Consider the following 19,176-nt stretch of genomic DNA (forward strand, 5'->3'; position numbering starts at 1 on the left):
AAAAAACAGGAGATTGGATCAAGGTGGTAGGGATAACAAAAAGAGCAAACTAAAAAGCACAGAAAAGGATTTGGGACTGCAGAACACCCAGCCCAGTCAGAGGGTTTCACCTCTAATGAGCAGCAGCAGAAGAAGAAACTATTTGAACTCTTGTCAGTAGGCTTAAAATAGAAATATCTGGGGCAGTTCTATATAGGTTCAAATTCTCTTTTATTAAAAAAACCCCGAGTGTGTGTGTATATATAAATCTAAACTTAAAATATTTCCTTCTAACTAAGTCAAAGCTCAGCTGCATTGACACAACAGTCTTGCAAACTTCAGTTTAAAACTAAACGAAGGCATCCTAATTTATAGTGAAATCTTGCTCATGAGCCACCACCAGCTGATGGGTCAGAGTTCCCTGATGAAAGTTCTCCAGCCCTGCAGGCCAGGATGAGGAATTCACTGGTTCAATGAGGCTTTGGGGATCACTCTCGCATTTAACATCTATTTTGCTGAATTAGGTGAGATCATTTAAGTGATAGAAGGAATTAATGTTTTAGCAACCTGAATAAACCTCAGTACAGGAACAAGCACACAAGAATGGGAATAAGGCCTCTAGAGATGAGGATCTGGGATGTTTGCCCAGACCCCAGCAGTGATGCATTGGCTTGCATGTATGCAGCTTGATAGTCAATAAAAATATTCCCTGTAGGAATTTGGTGCCATGTCTTGACAAACATCTTATGCTTAGAACATGTTATTGCTGGTGCCAGATACCTGTAGTCGAGCAGACGCTCCATGAGACGAGTGACGGATGTGACAAAAGAGATTCCAGTCTCCCGCCAGGTTTCCTGCTCAATCTTCTCCAGCAAACTGTTTGGAGATGGAAAGATGGCAGGTGAGGCTTCCAGGGAAATGGTACAGTGCATGCAGACTGATACAGACAATTTGGTTTCTCCCTCATAAGACAAATTCCAGAAGAATTAGCATCTTACCTGGGATAAGGCCCAAAGAGTTGGGTTCTACTCCAGGCAGCATGAAGTAAAGACAAGGAAATTACAGAATTGACAGGAGAAGGGAAAAGATCCTCACATTGCCATTTAACAGATATGAGAAAGAGCAACACTCATGGCATACTGGATTCCCACATTATTACCTGTAGCTTAAATACTGCTAGCAGCAGTCAGAAACTGAAAAGGAGTCCAAACCAATTGCAAATATTTCTTCTTTCCTCATGCCTCCGTAAATTTTCATCTCTAATCAGCAACAAACCAACCCTGAATCACATTGTATTTAAACTGGAAATAAAAGCAATCTGCTCCTGCCTAGCACAGACAGTACAGTGAGCACCCATCTCACAGTTGTGAAAGAAGAAAGAAGGCTGGAACGAGAACAATGAACACTGTGTTTAAGAAGTGAAGAAAGAAAGCAAATGTACATGCCAGTTTCCCTGAAACTGGATTTCCAGTCAAATAATTTGTCTCTTCTAATTAATTCTCTTCAAATTCTGTTGGGAGTCACATCCTCCAAATCAGTACTGATTTGCAGCTGAGGGAACCAACTCCCTTTTCAGCTGTATGGTTGAGATGGTAGAATTCAGGGTCAAGTGGTTTTTCCACACACACAGGTCTGGTTTTGTGTGGAAAAAACAGAATTTGTGGAATTTTTTCTGCAAATTGTTTCCTCAGACAGCTCAGTAGCAAATATAAACTAACTGCTTGCTGGAATTCCAGGCTGTGTATCTTGGTAATGCATCCAATCACTATCATCTAAAAATGAGTAAAAAGCTACAACCCTTGAATTGTTTACATTTCAGGTAATGAATGTCTTCAACCAGAGCAAAGGCACACTATTCCTCTAGCCACATGAATTAAAAAAAGAATAGAAATTTCCTTTCCTTTATCCCTGAAATAGACTTACTTTATCTGTACACATAAGATCCAAGACTTCCCAAGGCTGAATATACACAAATCCAAATTGAATACATTTCCATACTTCCTGAGAATAAGCACATGGGATGGGCAGGCTTATCAAGCTTGAAATGAATGAATGTGCAATTGCAAATTCAGAAATAGAATTATCGGTTCCAGCAAAACAAAGGTTTGTGCCTCAAACAGACTTGTCTGGAATACATGGCTAAAATTCTGTTGATGATCTCTCTCTGGCTCACTAGAGTATTAAATAATTTGGGTTAACTAATCTGGACTGTCTGAACTGTCAAGAGTTCAATATAATTCCTTCTGAAACAGGAACACTCAAAATGAAATTTGGAGACAGATCAGTAATCAAAGGTAGTGAAGTGTAAAGTGAGACATAAAATCTTCAAGTTTATCCTTCTGAGTATGAATTGTTGGTGTGAAAGGAAGTGGAAATACAGTGTCACAATGGACTCTGGAGGAAGCAACTGGCAACTGTTGAGCCAACCAAAATTCGGCCTTCAAAAATAGGAGGAAAGAAAGGAAAATGTTGAGGAAAATCTCCTTTGCTCTAACAAGGCCTGACTCTGTAGATACGGCACTGACTCTCTAAACAGTCCTGAGACAAGATCTCACTCATTGCTTTGGAAAGAGAAGGGCCCTGGCTCCTGCAGCAAATGAATTTTTGATAGGAGGATGATAACCAGTGCAGCCTTTTATTAGCTGTCACAGAGAGAAGACAAAGAAGAATTTAGGTCTCTATATTACTTTCAGCACTAGCTTGCTGAGCCATTCCATGGCAACCTGCCAGGAAGCCCTTTCATGCCCTCCCCAAAGGTCTGTGGCTGCACAGATCAGTGCCTGACTCTTCCAATGGCCCTGCACAACACGAGGAGCATGAACTGGCAAAGCTTACAGCAGGCTGAAGAGTTCCCTGTAGTTCTCATCACCTTTTCCTTCGGACACCAGGCTGTCCAGCTTATCGATCAGCTCGGCTTCCACCTGCAGGGAGAAGCAACCAAATCCATCACCCAGCCACACTTCCAGGGAGCCAGCACATCAGGTAAACTGGAGCCTGAACTGCAACACAAGATCCAGCACCACTGCTCTGCTGTGGTGGCTCTGCTGGTGTAATTGACTTGCAGTCATTACACTGGAATATTATTTGTTCATTAAACCCCACTTTTTAAGCCTCTCTATGATTCTATGACACTTTTGCTTTTTCTTTCACTTGTATCAAGGGCCACACCAGCATCATTATGTTTCTCTTAGAAAGATTTTGAATACATATTAATTCCTACCCCAAATATCAAGTGTGATATCAGATATTGTCATAAAATTGATTCAAGTGCAGAAATTAAACTAAACAATTTCATATACTCAGAAATCTTGCAGAAGATAGCTTCACTACTAGTAGAGACAGAGGCTCCTAAGGGCTGCAACAATTTACAGAAATGTGGCTTACTTTTATTTAAAGACAAGCACAGTTTGAGCTTCTCTATGTTTTTCAGCTGCCAAATTGCAAAGAAAGTAAAGATGGGACAGAAAAGCAAATCAGCCAATGGTACACAAATGGACTTGGTGCTCTTGCTGATGAAATCATTAAAGGGAGACCTGATTTCATCCCTGAATCAGATTATCCAGCCTTGATAATGTTATCCAGCCTTGCTGAAAAATGCTTGTTAAAACATGAACTACTGAAGAAAATTTAAAAAGGGCTTGAAAATGAATTTTTAGGGTTTTTATATTTTCTGACAGACAACTGAATATTCAAAAGGTGAAGAGAAGCTCAGAATTAAAAAATCTCTCCCTTTGTGATCCACAGTGACAACAGAAATCAGTAATGCCTTTGTCCAGCTATCCAGCATTATACTGGAAAGCAAATAACTTCCTGGTTCTAGCAGATAATGCTAATGAGGTTTATTATCTCTTGGGGTATTTAACTATTTATTTAATCACTAATACAGATGATTATTTAATCTTTAACCTTAGAAAGGTACAATATATGCTTCATAAAACAGTGTGGAAATTTGCTCCACAGGTAATTGAAATACTCTTGGAGCTGTAGTTTAAAATACATTAGTATACATTAGTATAAAAATTAAATGATGATTATGAAGAGTTCTTCTTGATACAGAAAACGTAAATAGGCCCAGAAACTCGAAGGTGACTGTATCTGCTTATTACTGTAAATTCCAGAGAAAGACTGTTCTATTGTTATGCTAAAACAGGTGGAAAGAGGACGATGATCAAAATGCTATTGCAATAACAATAATAGTAAATAATAACAATTGTAGCAATCATGGGAGTAGAAGAGGAAGAAAAACAAGCTCCTGGTAATACTTTTCCACACAGTCTTTAATAGCTCAGGTTATGGGAAAGGTCTGCTATTCTCCTGGAATGACAGATTAGATCTGGCATTTTAATAACTGTGCAAATAATTAATCACATGAATTATGATAATTTAATGGTGATTTACTCCTTCAGAGCGTTTCTCTGCAGATACTGGCCCCAGCACAATGACAATGAAACACTGTCATCCGAGAATCCAGACCAAACCCATCCTTCATTAACAATGCTCTGCACTTCAGGGATCTGGTTTGCAGTGGAAAATCTAAGCAATTCTCTGACCACGACTGGGAAACAGAATGATGAAGATTTCTCTCCCTGATTTGCAATCAGAGCTCACAGCAGGTGGAAACTGCAGAGCTCTTGTTGGACTTAACCCTTCCCGGAGAGCTGCTGCAATTTCTGAAAATAAAAACAGCCAGAAAGTCTGTTTCAAGGCATGGTTTAATGATTTAATTATACAATACCACTTCCTAGCTGCAAATTGAAGACAGAGGAGACAGAGAGCACTGTTTTCACAAAGACTGGCTAAATCTTTACATCCCCATTTTTGGTTCTCAGTCTGACCAATAACCTAAATGAAACCACTGAGAGCAGTGATAGCCCAGCACTTCCAAAATTCTTTTCCCCATCTGTGATGTGCTGAGCACATCCCACCACTTCCCCATGATCATGGGAAAGGCAGTTTGCATTGGTTAAACAATCTTGGGGGTCTTGTGATAGTTTTATGAATCAGGTCTCAAATTTTCTATTTTATATATATTTGCATGACATCTCACAGTCAGAAACAGATCAACAAATATAAACTCCATGCTTCCAGCTGGACACTGCAGACAGACAGAGCAAGAAAAGGAAAGCTTGGGAAGTGCCCTCACCTGTTTGAAATTGCCGTTCTTTCTCTGCTCCCAGTCCATCATGTCATGGAAGATTGGGATCATGATATTCCGGACTTCTGGTTGTGGTACAAGTGTAACACCCAGAAAGGGGCCAATCATTCCCGGAATAAAGTGAATCTTGTGCTCCCCTGTACAACACAAAACAATTGTAATTAAATAAAAGCCTTTGCTATCTGTCACTGAGAGAATAGGGATCCCTTGCAATAATGACATCTACACAGTAGTAAGCATGAGCATTACAAAAGCAAACATTCTTTTCCTGAAAGAAAAAAAAATCAGTATTTGCTTTACACCATTTCTTGCAAAGTCTCTAAAAGCATTTTTAATTTCACTGTGAAAGCCTTCAGCAAAAACTGTCAGTGCATTTTACTTACAAAGGAATTCAAACTGTCAAAAGTAACCAAACTAAAACATACTGGGGGAAAAGAGGCCAGGGGCACTTCTAATTCATGAAGATTTCGAAAGGGCTGGTGAGAAAAATGGTATTTAATAAGCACATTTAGATTTCAAGGAACTACAGAGCTCTTGGTTCCCACTGCTGTCTCCATTTCCCAACTGCCCTTGACTGGGACCAAGTAGATCTGTTCCAGAAGGGACCTGAGGCACTTTGCTGACAATCTCTGCCTGATCTGAAACAGCACCCAGTGATAAATGTCTGCATCTACACATCTAAAACTGGCTTCTCACTTCTCAGTTGAGTTTGTCCAGCATCATTTTCTGGGTATTGGATCTCTGTTACCTTGGAGGGCTTTCTATTCTCCACACAGATCCTTTGAACTGTGACCAGTTCTGGCTGTATCATTTTAGTTGTGCAAGACAAATCAGGCTTATTCAGTTTTCTTGCTTCTGTAGTCTTCCTGACTGTTTGAATTTTATCCCACTTGCCTTGGGTTTATATTCCTTTTGTGTTTTGTTGTTTCTTTTAGCTGTAGAAAACAGGACTGAGCAAACTAATCCAGAATCAAGAACACTTAAGGAAAACACTGTGAAATTAATATAGTCCCTTTTACTCCAGATTCTTACATATTTTCTCAAAGATTAAAAAATCTCCTTTACTCATAGCATTTTACAGGTTTCACATTTTACATTTACATTTTACAGCTCTCCTTCAGCTGATTATCAGCCTGGTACATTTGTGGTCTTTGTCTTTTTGAATAGCAACTCCTACCTATATTCCTACACATAAAATGTTTGTATTTGGCTTGGTGAGTATTTTGCCACCACATTATTAAGTTATCCAATCTGACTTGTGTCACTCCTTTGCTCTCTTAGTGATTCACCCCTTCTCATATCCTTCTATTTGTGAGCTCTATCAGCAAACATTTTGTTATTTTCCTCTAGAATACAGTGCAGAAGAGAGTTTTGGTGGGTGAAGTGCTTCTCTTCAGAGAAACAAAGGATTCTGTGATGCCACAAAACATTAAAAAAAAATTAAAAATCTGACAGAAACAGGGTTTTTCTTTGGCTTTGGTTGTCATGTGAGAGAAGGAGAGGCTTACCCAGGTTCTGCCACATGCTGAAGAGCTCATAGGCCATCATCACTCTCATATCACCGTACCTGAGAGAGAACACAGACACAGCTGCCCAGGGAACAAAAACTTGTAAGGCAGTGATGTGAAAAAATAATCAAATGGTTAAAAAAAATTCAATTCACATTTATGTCAATGTAACAATATCAAACAACTTGACTAACCACTGATTGCTGTATTGGGAGATCTAGTTATTAATTTCCCAGGCATTTCCACATCCCAGGTTTCATAATAAATCACAGAGACTTATGGTAGGAAAATAAGGCTCTTTTTTGAGGAGAACCCAACAAAACATATCCTTACTTATCCAGAATCTTCTTCCTCTTAGGTGGTGTAGCATTTTCTAGTTGGAGACTCGGCTGGTTTATAAACAAAACTGCCAGGCTGAAATAAGAGTTCCACACCTGTGACAAGGGAAGGAATTTTGTAACATTACACTCCAAGAGTAAGTTTTAAAGAAGTGGAGAAAGACAAAGGCTCCTTTTTGTAATCAAGAGATAACTTCATCAATATGTCTCTTACTATGGAGATACAAATTAACTATTAAGGGTACAAATAGATTGTTTAAACCCTGGTAGGAGCTGAAATTAAAACCCCCACAAAAGCAATGTCACTGGGTTTTCCTCTTTGCACCAGAGCTCAAGAATGAATATATTTGGTATGTATCATCGGCAAATTGTTTTTTCTGTAGTTTGAACAGATTTTATCTGTCAAGAATTCTCAGAGATCAAATTATATCATGAATGAGACCCCCATAATTTGGTCTGTTTTCCCAAAGAGATGAGGTTTTTGCCAGGTTGGTGTGTGCCCCTGTCCCTAGGTGCATGTCTGGCAGCTCTTCCTTACTATCACGAACTTGCTGCCCATCTCCAGTTACATCAGACATGGGGACAACACTCCCTAGGATTGTCTTCCTCCAGGTTTTGTGTCATCAGCCAGAGACACCTCTGGGAGAGGAAGTTCATGAATTCCCCAGCTTCAGAAAAAGCATTGCCTGAGTTTACGTTGCACTATCCATCAGTCTGGAAGACAGCACGCTCCATTAGCCCCATGCTTATGGAATTACTTGTTTCCTTTATGAGGGACTCAATTTTCCTGATTTGATCTCACACTGTATCTGTTCTACTTCCCATCAATTCCACAGCAGATTCCATTCCTGTACTTTATCAGTTAGGTCATCTTCCTGACAGACACTCTAATAAATGCTGAAAATGTCATCAGCTAATGCAGAGGGCAGCTCCTGTTCCTTTGCTACTGCTGGTTTGAAAAGATGTCAGAACATTTTCTGAATCAATTCTTACTTTAAAATCGAAGTCCGTTTCTGTGAAATTCTTATGCAGGGCAGAAGACAAGTACTGAACTGTTGTAACTATGATACTGCAGCCAAAAGGAAAGAAAAGAAAACAAAAAGAGAACATTTGAATGTGGAATACAATGCATTACACAGTGGTTGGTGGTGCTGGTTTTACAACAGGTACAGGGAAGTGCATTCTTTGTGTAATCTCTGTGATATTTACGCAGAAGTCACCGTTCTATGCTTTAATGAACAATTTGTACTAATTAATACAAGATTATGAACTTTCACTATTATTTTAACTTTTAGAATTTACACAGGAGCATTTAAAATCCTGTCTATTTTGCATGGTTGGGCCATATGACCACCAGGGAAATGGAATAATACACTCCTTTTCCTCCTGTTCTAAGCAGAGAGATTTTTTTCCCCAGAGGAGAGTAACTCAAAAAGTTTGAGCTGTCCTTGTTCTTGTCTATACAATGGTCCTTTATCCTATTGTCATTCAAGTCAAGATATTTGCAAGTATTTTGCCCGTTTTTGATTCTGTGTTATTTTTTTGTCAGTGGCTACATACACCTTAGTAAAAGGCAATTAAAGCATGTGATAGATTCAGGAATTAATAAATGGCATGTAGATAAGGCAACAGTAGTATCAAAAGAAAAGCACATCTCTGATTCACATGCAAGCAATGCTCCAGTAGCACTGCTAAACATAACTGTCAGCCTAAGCTTTGTGACAAAATTATGCCCAAGGGAACAGGTGGCCTGCAGCATCTGAGGGAGCTACTGTTTCAGGTGGATTTCTTCTTTCTTACAGAACTTCATTGAATCTTTACACTTGAATTACTGAAATCCACTTCTTTCACTTCTCATTAGCAGGGTGGACTCACAGAGCATGCAGCTCAGCTGAGCAGGCAGCCTTTAAGAGCATTTCCATGGTGTTTCCTCAGAGTGGGAATGCTCCAGCTGTCAGTCAGTCAGTCAGTGGGAATTCCACAGCTGGTTTAGCCAAGGGAACTAGTGAATAATTCCAGCCACCCTGTGTTTAACACTGCTGCTGAGCCAAAGAGCACAGTACTTACCCAGCAGAAGCAAGAAACTGAGATAAAGTGGAGCATTAAAATGGCAAATGGCAACTGAATTGAGAAAGAACTCTGTGTAATGCTTTGGTGTCATGGCTGGGGTTTGCTCCCCCTTTTCCAAAATACCTGAGAGCCTCTCCTCGCTCAGCTAAGGAGGGATGTTCATGGGAAAAACCAGATGCTCAGTGCAGGGATCCCCTGACAAGGGAGGGAGAGGCCCATTAGCACCCCTTGGTGTGGGAGCTGGGCTTGCCCTGTGGGCCTGCCCTTGCCCCTTGACCCCTCACCCTCAGGGCAGCTCCTTCAGCTTTGCTTTTAACTCCTGCCTCTGACAATACTGGTGGAGTTTAACAAACCCATGAACACACAGATTTGGTCCAGACTGTTACAACACCACCAGAAGGAGGACAAGCACTCCTGAATTCCTGTCTTGAGTTCCTCAGTCTGAGGAAAAACACTGTCCCCAGGCTGCCACACAATAGCAACACTTTACACCTGCTCCTCTACTTACTTGCTGGTGAGCAGCCTCATCACCATCCAGTCTCGAGGAAAGACACTCATCTTCATCAGGTTCCGAAACACACAGAAAATCTTCAGGAGGAACTCCTGGCACACAGGGAAAAAGAAGTAAAAATCAGCAGTAGTTGCATGTGAATCCATTTTCTTGATTGTAAAAAAGACAATTAAGCTAGGTGTGCTCTACTTAAGCTTTGTGTTGCAAAGCCATTCACCTGGAAACCTGGAAGCAACATACATTGGAATATGGCTCTATTCCTTTTGTTTGCATCTGATACACAACTTCTAGCTTCTTTAAAATCTTCACTTCCACAGGGAGAGGAAAATCTTCTCTATGTGCATAATTGTATCTGACTTCTCATATTATCACCCAGAGTTCCAGTGTCATTTTGCAGCTATTTTCAAATATACTGGACTCATAATCACTTTTTTATGCATTCATTTTATTAATTTATCTGTCCAAATTTCTTTGGACTTATGTCACAATTTGAGAACTAACCACACCCCCAAGCCCAAAAAAACTCCTACACAGGTTTTCTAAAATAGTAACAGAAAACCCCATTTCTGGCAACAAAGAGCAGCAAGAGACACATTCAGCTGAATGTTTGCTTTCCAAAAAAAAGCCCCAAACCTGAAGACATTTCTGGTTTTTGACTACCTGCACCACCATGTCTGTAAAGAACAACAGAGAAGATCAAACATGAAAAGTTGTTGGCCTTGCAAACTATGATTTTGTTGTTTTGTTTTCCTTCCAGACAAAACCAAAATAACAGAGAAATTGGCAGAGCAGGAATTCTTCAAAACCATAGTACCATTATGCCTTAATGGTATTAATGTGATTAATATCTTAGTGTAACTGAGCTCAGAGTAAAGCATTAGAAGCTCCTTGCCTTTTGGCCTCATTTTGCCCAAAGTGTAACAGTGGTAAGTGAATAAAATGCCTTTCCATGCCAGAAAAAGTATTGGAAATATTGTAACAGCCATATTTGATGGGAAAAAAAGAGTAATATATAAAATCTTCAGCCTTTGTGGCACTCTTGGAACATATACTCAGATTATCAGAGATGCAACAGCTCTTTTGGGCATAAAGACAAATTTTAGTTCAATGACCTCTCCACAAATCTGACATTAAGAACTTCAGTTTAGATGCCTTTCAAAATATCTATTAAAATTTATTATGAATTAAATTACCAAATAATTTTCCTGTGAGCAATTTGAAAGTTACCAGAAAGGCAGAAATCTCAGATAACTATCAACCTGAGATACACTGAACCCTGCAACATAAAGATAAGAATTTTATCATCCCAAATTCATCTCCCTGATTTATTCAGCTTCTCTGTATGCACACAAAATACTCAAAAGCTGAAAGTCTATCCAGAAAGGACTTCTCACTGCTTCTCCATTTCATTTAAGGTTACAGAAGTTCCTGCCACATTACATTGTTCTTACTGTGCATATTTGAGTGCCATGCTAAACAAAACTGTTTTATCTAAAAGCTTGTCTTTATTTATAGGATTAATCTGCTTTTTAAACAAGCTGTTGCTGGAGATACTCCTCTTCCCCATCCAAGTTGAGGTAAGAAGTTCTGCTGGTGTGAAATATGAGATGTGCCATTCAAAATGTCAGAGGTCTGTGCCCTCACCAAGCCCTGCTGTTCATGGAGAGCCATAATTTAAGCTGATGTTCACAAAGAAGCATGCAGCAAGTGGAGTGGTAAGGTTACAGCTTTCCCAAAAAAGATTTCATCTGCTAGAGACGTTTGTAACCCCCAAATGGCTTGAAATTGTCTTCTGGCATAAAATCAATACCCTTTGTAAGAAAGCTCCAGTGCATACTGAACATGTAGTAAAATGCTATACAACAACTGACTTCACATTCACCGGACTAAAACAACCCTGTTCCTCTGCCCATGTTTTATATGGAACAATTACAATATCCTTTATGTCCAACAACATCCATCCTGGGACTTTATTTGCTGTTATAATTTGGTGCCCTGTGGTTTTAAAAGTGTTTTTGCAACACTACACCAATGAACCTAAAAGTGAAAGGAGGGTCCCTGAAGGGAGTGCCAGTGGATGGGAATGATTAACAGGGCAAGTGATGCTGGAGGGATTCCCCTCTGCCCTCCCATTCTGAAGGAATCACCCTACAAACATCACATCTTTTTGTACCTTCAGTTCATCCTTGCTTTGGAAGTTGTCCAGTAAGTGCTGGAAGTGAGTGTCTGACATCTGACGAAGCAAAGATAAAAGGCAGGAGACATATTCTCCCTGTTGACCAAACGAGAAACTCTTTCATTCAGACAATCTGAAATTTCATAGATACAAATCTTAACCCAGGGGAAGGTATAAAGGGAGGGGTCTGAAATGGCCCCGATGCCTATGAGGGGACAGCTGACATGCACAGAGATTGAAAGTACTGCAGGTTAACAGTTCCTGAGTTAATACAGGGATAAACCTCCAGGAGGCTCCTCCACAGATGCCGGTTTGAAAGGTCTTTTAATCAAAGTTGTAGTCTAATCAAAAATAATTTAAAATTATTAATACAGACATTAACAAATCACCCTCCAAGCATGCAGGTTTTGACAATACCTTTTTCAGGTACTTAATATACAGTGTCTGTCAGAGGTGTGACTGCAGCTCATGCCAATAGACCAGCAATTGTTTGAACTAAGTGACTCCGACCAGTAAAGCAGTGACAGCTTGGGATCAGGCTGGGTTACAGAAGGTGTCTGGAAGCTGTAAATATATGGCTTATTAGTGTTCACCAAGTTCTGTGCTGTGAAGTCTCCAGTACTGACAGGACTGCAGTCAGATTTCCTGAGCATAGTCTGGGTAAGCCTACATGAGCTACAATTACATTTCTGTAATTCTGCAAAGCAGATGCATCCTAACCAGTTACCACAGCATCCCAAAGTGTTTTCCAAAGAGGAGCTCCCCCATTTTACAAATCTGAAAGCAAAGCACAGAGAAGTTATGCAATCTGTCCAACAGAACAAGCAAAGTGGTGCCAAAAACATCAGGACTGGGTCTGTTGACTGCCAGTCCCTTGCACAACACTATTTTTTTTCTGTAACAGAGAAAATGCATTGGAAAATGCACACATCTAAGCCATATCTAATAAGAACCCACATATCACTGTGCTGTGAAATGTAAATTGAGGAACAAATACAAGGGACTGTGCTTTCCATTTTATTGTTTTTCTAAATGGCTCAAACATCTACCCAGAAGCTTTGACATGGGTTATTGCAATAAACTTTCCAGGGCTGAACTTCACTAGGAAGAAAGATGTGCTCTTCTGTGTGGGCTGGCATGTGGTAAACAGCAGTAAGTCAAATGGCAGTAGTAAAAGGAAACTGAGATATTACTGGGCATTTGCAAGCCAGTGCCTTTCTTGTGCTGTATCAAAGAACATCTCGTTATCTGAGCTAACAAGGAAAGATCCAACCTTCTCTCTTGTGTGAGAAGTGCACCTTAGTGCACATCTGCCCCCAGCAGCACCGCTGAGGTTTCGGCCATTTGCTAAAAAAACGAGTCTAAAAAAAGGATGTTCTGAACAGCAGCTTAACATCCTACATTGTGCAAAAGCTGCATTAGAGAGTCTGACAAACAAAAATAGGCTAGAATAGGCTAGAATAGAAAAGGGCAGAAATCCAGGAAAAAAGAAGGCTGAACAGCAAAATTCTATTCTTTTTCTTCTCTTCCACTGCACGTCAAAGAAAAATTTCTTCCCTGTGGCTAAGGCTGGCAGCCTGGGTAAAGTGGTGGCTTCTCCCACCATGCTCAACAGCTCACTTGGCTTAGCATCTCTTAATTTCTTTTGAAAAAGTGTTTCATTTACATGAAATAATCAATAACCCTGGACAGAAGCTCCCCAGGGTGTTAAGCAAAAGGATTTAACCACAGAGCGCTGTGATATTCTCAGTTTTGGGGATCACAAATGGATACTCATTATAGCCCTTGGTGATACCACCTTAGGAGTGAAACCCCAGGCAGCTCCCCAGTAGCTCAAGTCTTAAGCAATAACTCTCAATCACAGCTGCAAAGACAAACAAGAAAATAATCTGGAAATCCACTAAAGCTTCCTGAGCTCCACTGCTTCCTGCAGCCCTCACTAGTGCAGGGAGAAAGGAATGGGTTTGTGGCTTATTAAGGGAAAGAGACAAAGCCCTGGGCATTCATGCAGCAGAGATGATGATGAGGTGCCAGTGGTGGTGAGGGACTGAACCAGAGGTTAGAGAAGCAGGAAATAGAAACTGATTGTTAGTTACTAACAGTGATTTCTGCTGTGCACTGCGGGCAGCGCTGCCCTCTTACCGCCTCCTGAGACTGCGATTTACTCATGATTGTGAGCAGAGTTTGTAACAGCACGTCCAGGAGGCTCTCCACCATCATCTCAACCTCCTCCACGACATCTCCCTCCTACAGCAAGTGGTGAGCAAACAGACAGTTAGAAACTGGAGAGATGGAACTAGTAAAGACAGGCTCAGTGGGACAGAGAGCTCTGTAACAGGCTCATAGGAGAACAATCAAATTCCTCATGGTACCAGATCCTGTTGTTCTGTCAGTGTGTGTGTTACCTTGACAGTCTCTGATGGAAACATTCAGGGTCACAGCCATAAAGGTTAGTCTATAATCAAAGGTCTAGAACACAACAGGAGCAAATTATATTCAGGAATCTTTACTCCATGGCCGTATTATTTTAGCTTATTTCCATGATACCTTTCATCTCATTCCTTTCACACAAACCCATGACTTTTAATTGGAAATACACATTGGTATGAATTATATTTAGCACCACGAGCTTCCTGCTTTAGTCAGGTGGGGAAATGTCACCACCCCCTCTTTGTGAGCATTGCTTTACACGATCTAGTTGCCATTTGAGATCAGAGTATTATGACCATCAAATCTAGGTGTTGAAACTCAACAACAATTTCCAGAAGTTAAGTGGGATTTCATTGATTGGATAATTTTAGAGTATTCTTTTAATGCAAACCACAAAGTGCTAGTTACTGTCTCTTGCAGAACTATGAGTCCTTGAGCTGTGTAGAACTTTTAAACTCCACTGACATCTAGGTTCTGGGCTTGCATGAAGAAAATTAAACAGTGTCAAAGCTGGTGAGGGTGTATGCGATTCCCCCTCCTAACAGCAAGAACACTGTGTAATCAAGATGCTCTGAGTCACACACAGAGCCAGACCCTCATTTCAGATGTTCTCCTGCTGACAGCACAATCTTGTTTTTAAAAGGTTCTTTGAAAAACTTGTATTAACCTATAAAAATGTCTCACTCTTCATTTTACTAACTCAGTGGTGCAAATAAAAAATTAAAATCAAGTAGCAGATTTACCAAAGAACTGGTCTTGATTATGGAGAAGATACTACTGAGGATCCCAGAGCAGATAAGCAGTTCCTTCTGCTGTCGTAGGTGAAGGTGAATGTGGTGAAGGACTACAGGCAGCAGGATGCGCCGGGACTCTGAATGAAGGAAAAAAGTTTCAAATGTAAGGAAAGAAAATATTTACAAACAATTACAGTGAATGGTTTAAACAAAATTCTCACCTTGTACTGAGTACAATAATTAAAGTGCACTAATTGAGGTCCTCTCTACAGGAAAGAGAAACCCAATGGAGCTTTCCATCTTCCACTTTGCCTTCATAATTTCATTCAGATCTTTATGTATGAAATACACCCACAATCTTCACCCATTTTCCACTGAGTTCTTAAAGACTTTTTAAAATTCTGTTTTTAAAGTATACGTAAGCAGTAAGTATATTTAGGTAAAATTTTAAGAATTTAAAGAGTTACTAAAATGTTGAGCTAAAGTTATAGCAGAAAGATTAAAGATACTTTAAAGAAATGCGATGGGTTTCTGACACAACTATCCCCCCTGTTTCTCAGGCATAAGCTGACTGGAAAGGAGGTTTTCTTCCTGCCCATTATAAGAGCAATGCTATGATGGATTTATAAACATTTCCTACCATAGTGAAACTTATAAAGTACTTGTGTTGAACAGAGTTAAGAGATTTACAGAATCTTCTGAGTCGGGACACACAAGGATCATGGAATCCAACTCTGAAGTGAAAGCCCTTGTGAAAAGAGGGATCAAACCCACAATGTTGGCTTTATTAGCACCCTGCTCCAACTGAGCACATGAATACATTCATCAGCAGTGCTGCCAAGAGAAATAATTACCGACATTATTGGCATTCAGCAGGGAATTATTTGCAACAAAGCCACTGCAAAAGCTCCCAAGGTGTTGCTGCCCTCGGTGAGCAGCAGCCCCGAGGCTCACCTGAGAAGGAGAAGAGGCGGCTGTCGACCGTGCGGGCGATGGACTGGAGCTTCACCACGTCCATGGACTGGCCGATGTGCACCGTGCTGGGCATGCTGCCCAGCGTGCCCCGCACAAACTCCGCCACCTCCTGCACCGTGAACATCTGCAGCAGCTCGTCGAAGATGGCGGGGAAGGAGTTGAGCAGGGCAGCCTGCGGATACAGGAGGGAGCTCGGCACCCGCACTTCCCGACCTGCAGCTCAGGTGGGAACAACAGGAACGCTGAACGAAGGGACTGCACAAAGCTACTACAGACTGCTATGGCTGGTGGTCATGGTTTGTGGGACCTGGAGCTCACAGTGAACAAGTCACATGTAGCATAGAAAAATCAAGGGCTGCTGCAACAGTAAATCTTAGGATAAGTTGCATACATAGATAGAGCTGCAAAAAGCTCTATTTTAGGATATAAAAGAAAAAAGCAAAAAGCTGTATTTTAGAATACAGCTTATAAAACAGAAAAAAAATTGAGATCTCAGAGAACAGAAGATAGTCCATTTTCGTTGCTTTACTTTTTTCAGTTAATACAACGCTTGCTTCTGATTAGAGTTCTATACCAATTGTTTGTACTAAGTGACTACCTAAGACAGTTAAAACTCCTCAGAAAATATTCTGAAGTGAAGAACCTACTGACAGACCCTTAACCAGCTCTGCCATGTGACATTCCAGGATTTCTGCAGCAGGGGTGGGGTGTGAGTCCACGTGAAAGAGGCATCACATCATGCAAGTGTGCATGTGATTCTGGCAGTAACAGATATTCCCAGTAAGCTGGAGCTATCCTTGAAAGTGCTTCTTAAAGTGCAGAAATGGTGTCAGCACAACAGCAACAAAAACCTCTTCATGTCTTATTTCCTATTTTTCAATTATTCTTTTCACAAGAGTATAAAATTCCACGCTCAAGTTCTGCACACTCTGTGTTCTATCAAACAACTGCCACCACTTCTAATGTTTTGAAATTCTTCCCTTCTTCTACATCCTACCCAAGCTCCACACCTGCTTCCTCATAACTATTTAAATTCCTAGATGCTTGCTTTCTTGAACCAGCCTTGCCTCCACTCCTTCCTTCCTGCCATTCCCACCTCCCTTCCCTGAAGCTCTCCACACAAACCCCCCCATGATTTCCTGCACAAGTTCAGATTTACCAGTCTTCACTGCAAATCTCTGTTCAGCTTTGCCCTTCGAGTCTCACCACTGTCAGTATTTCCTCTTCCTCAAGAGATTTTTTTGTTTTCTCATTGCATAAACATTTCTGTATCTCTTCCATACTGACATGACTCTCCTAATCCATATAATCCCAGCCTACTTCTTTGCCAAGACTTTTTTTCCTTCAACAGTGAAATCTGTTTAATAGTATTCAAGCAAAATCAAGTTATTTTTACAACTAACATGGTAGAGCTCATTAAATTATTCCAAATATAAATTCATCTGCTTCTTCCACTTATTCTCTCTCAAAATCTTATTTTCTTACAATCAACTCAGATTACACAAACCCCCACAAGGCCAACTGGGTGCTGTCACCTAATTATTCCTGCCTACCTACTAACAAAATAAGTAAGTATAAATAATTTCACCAGCTCCTGGTACTCTTGGAAGGCAGTAACAGCCACAAACCCAGTCACTGTCTTTATCTTTGGGATAATACAAGTGAAATTACAATACTGACACAACAAATCCTTACAGGAATTTTCCTAAACTTTGTTACTTATAAAGCAGAAGGATTTCTGTATAACCCACAGCAATCCAAGGGTAGGCATGGGATCTCTTCAGGAAGATTTGGAGCTATCCTGAGGTAACATAATTTCTACAGTTCCTTGAAGGGTCCCATTATTGCACAACACCCTAAAATATGCTGGAACATTATTCATGTCAAATTAATTGCCTGGGAGGAAGGAAATCAGTTTTACTCTCATTGCTGGAAAAAACTGAGATCTCTCAAATGTCTTGGAGAAGAGGACAAGTGTGAGGGAAATTACATTTGCCCAAGCATTTCTGTGGGTATTCAACAATTGCCCAGATTTCCAGAACTAATAATCAAATAAACAAATGCTTGGCTCTCCTGAACAATTTGACTTATATAATCTTGTGTACACCCTCAGTGATGTTTTTTTGGTATGTGGATGCCATAAACTTCTCCATGAATAACCGAAATATTCCACATCTCCAACTTTTAAAGGACCGGCCACTTAAACATCAAACTCCAGTTTATATGCAGGAAAAGAGTGTTTGGGGTAGGGAAAAGAGATTAACTGGGAACATCCACAATGGAACACTTGAGCAGTCCTGGGGGATCATTACTTACAGAATTAAATGTCGGCCTTGTTGTGCCCCCACATTTTTGTGGGGCACCTGTCCCGGCTCCGCTCGCCTGCCCTCCAGGCTGGGGGGCCTATGGGGCAATGGGATCAGGGGGCAACACAGTGGCAAGGGGGGGAAACAAAAATAAACTTTTCAAAGATCCAACAAGGACAGGCTTTACAAATTACAAAAGTCCAAAGCAAGAAATACCATAGTGAGAGAAAGGAGGAAAAAAAATTAAAAAGGGGAACAAAGAGAAAAGGGGAAGATCCCCCATCCTCAAAGTGACTCTCCCTCTGTGTTTCAGACCAACACAACTGGAAAACATTCAGCAGATACTGTTTCCATTCACCATCACTTTGTCTGCAAAAACTCTGTGCACTGATTTCTCTTGTTCCTGGCTCATCTTATTATACCCACTAATGGGTGATTAAATAAAACATTAGAGCAGCTGTTCTCAAATCTTTCAGAGCAGCTCCTTAAGAAAGAGATCACTCCACTGGCAGCTTCCTGAACCAGCAGAGTCACTGCTTGGCTGCAACGTTCACAGCAGCTGCTTCTTTAGCAAAATACAGCAGGTGCTCCAGACATCTGTAATTCTGCATTAGTGATTACAAACCACCTTCACGTTACCAGGGAGCTCTGGGTGCTCCATTCTGACATTCTCTAAGCAGAGGCATAAAACAACATGTTTGACATTTACAACTTACATGCTTAGAACTGACCCCAAAACTCAGCAGCATCCTTACTCACTTTGAGTATTTTCTTCAGCCCACATGGAATCTTCATGAAGTCCCCTGGGCCATATTTAATGATGCACTAAATATGAGTATGGGCATCACAACATGTTTGTGGTCAGGCTGCACATGATTCTGACTGTAATTTTAGCACATGCTGGAATTGTTTATCTGAGTGTAAATACATCAGTTGAACTTCTCACTGTGATGCTGCTGTGACTGTAAGTATTGATTTGAAGTATTATAATGAA

General features: G+C 40.5%; 1 protein-coding gene across 1 annotated transcript in view; it reads right to left on the reverse strand.

Moving 5' to 3' along the window:
* The window catches only part of DOCK3 (dedicator of cytokinesis 3), a 183,324-nt gene that overhangs the window by 35,646 nt on the left and 128,502 nt on the right, over nucleotides 1–19,176 (reverse strand). Inside the window, exons 25-35 of the mRNA XM_058845181.1 lie at nucleotides 15,856–16,048; nucleotides 14,911–15,038; nucleotides 13,880–13,984; nucleotides 11,735–11,833; nucleotides 9,559–9,653; nucleotides 7,974–8,049; nucleotides 6,976–7,076; nucleotides 6,643–6,701; nucleotides 5,123–5,271; nucleotides 2,815–2,900; nucleotides 760–855 (exon numbers count right to left, since the gene is read on the reverse strand). Coding sequence (XP_058701164.1) covers nucleotides 760–855; nucleotides 2,815–2,900; nucleotides 5,123–5,271; nucleotides 6,643–6,701; nucleotides 6,976–7,076; nucleotides 7,974–8,049; nucleotides 9,559–9,653; nucleotides 11,735–11,833; nucleotides 13,880–13,984; nucleotides 14,911–15,038; nucleotides 15,856–16,048 — 1,187 coding nt within the window. The remainder of the gene's footprint in view (nucleotides 1–759; nucleotides 856–2,814; nucleotides 2,901–5,122; nucleotides 5,272–6,642; nucleotides 6,702–6,975; nucleotides 7,077–7,973; nucleotides 8,050–9,558; nucleotides 9,654–11,734; nucleotides 11,834–13,879; nucleotides 13,985–14,910; nucleotides 15,039–15,855; nucleotides 16,049–19,176) is intronic.

The sequence above is a fragment of the Poecile atricapillus genome, chromosome 9 (genome assembly GCF_030490865.1).
Source record: "Poecile atricapillus isolate bPoeAtr1 chromosome 9, bPoeAtr1.hap1, whole genome shotgun sequence".
Taxonomy (NCBI): domain Eukaryota; kingdom Metazoa; phylum Chordata; class Aves; order Passeriformes; family Paridae; genus Poecile; species Poecile atricapillus.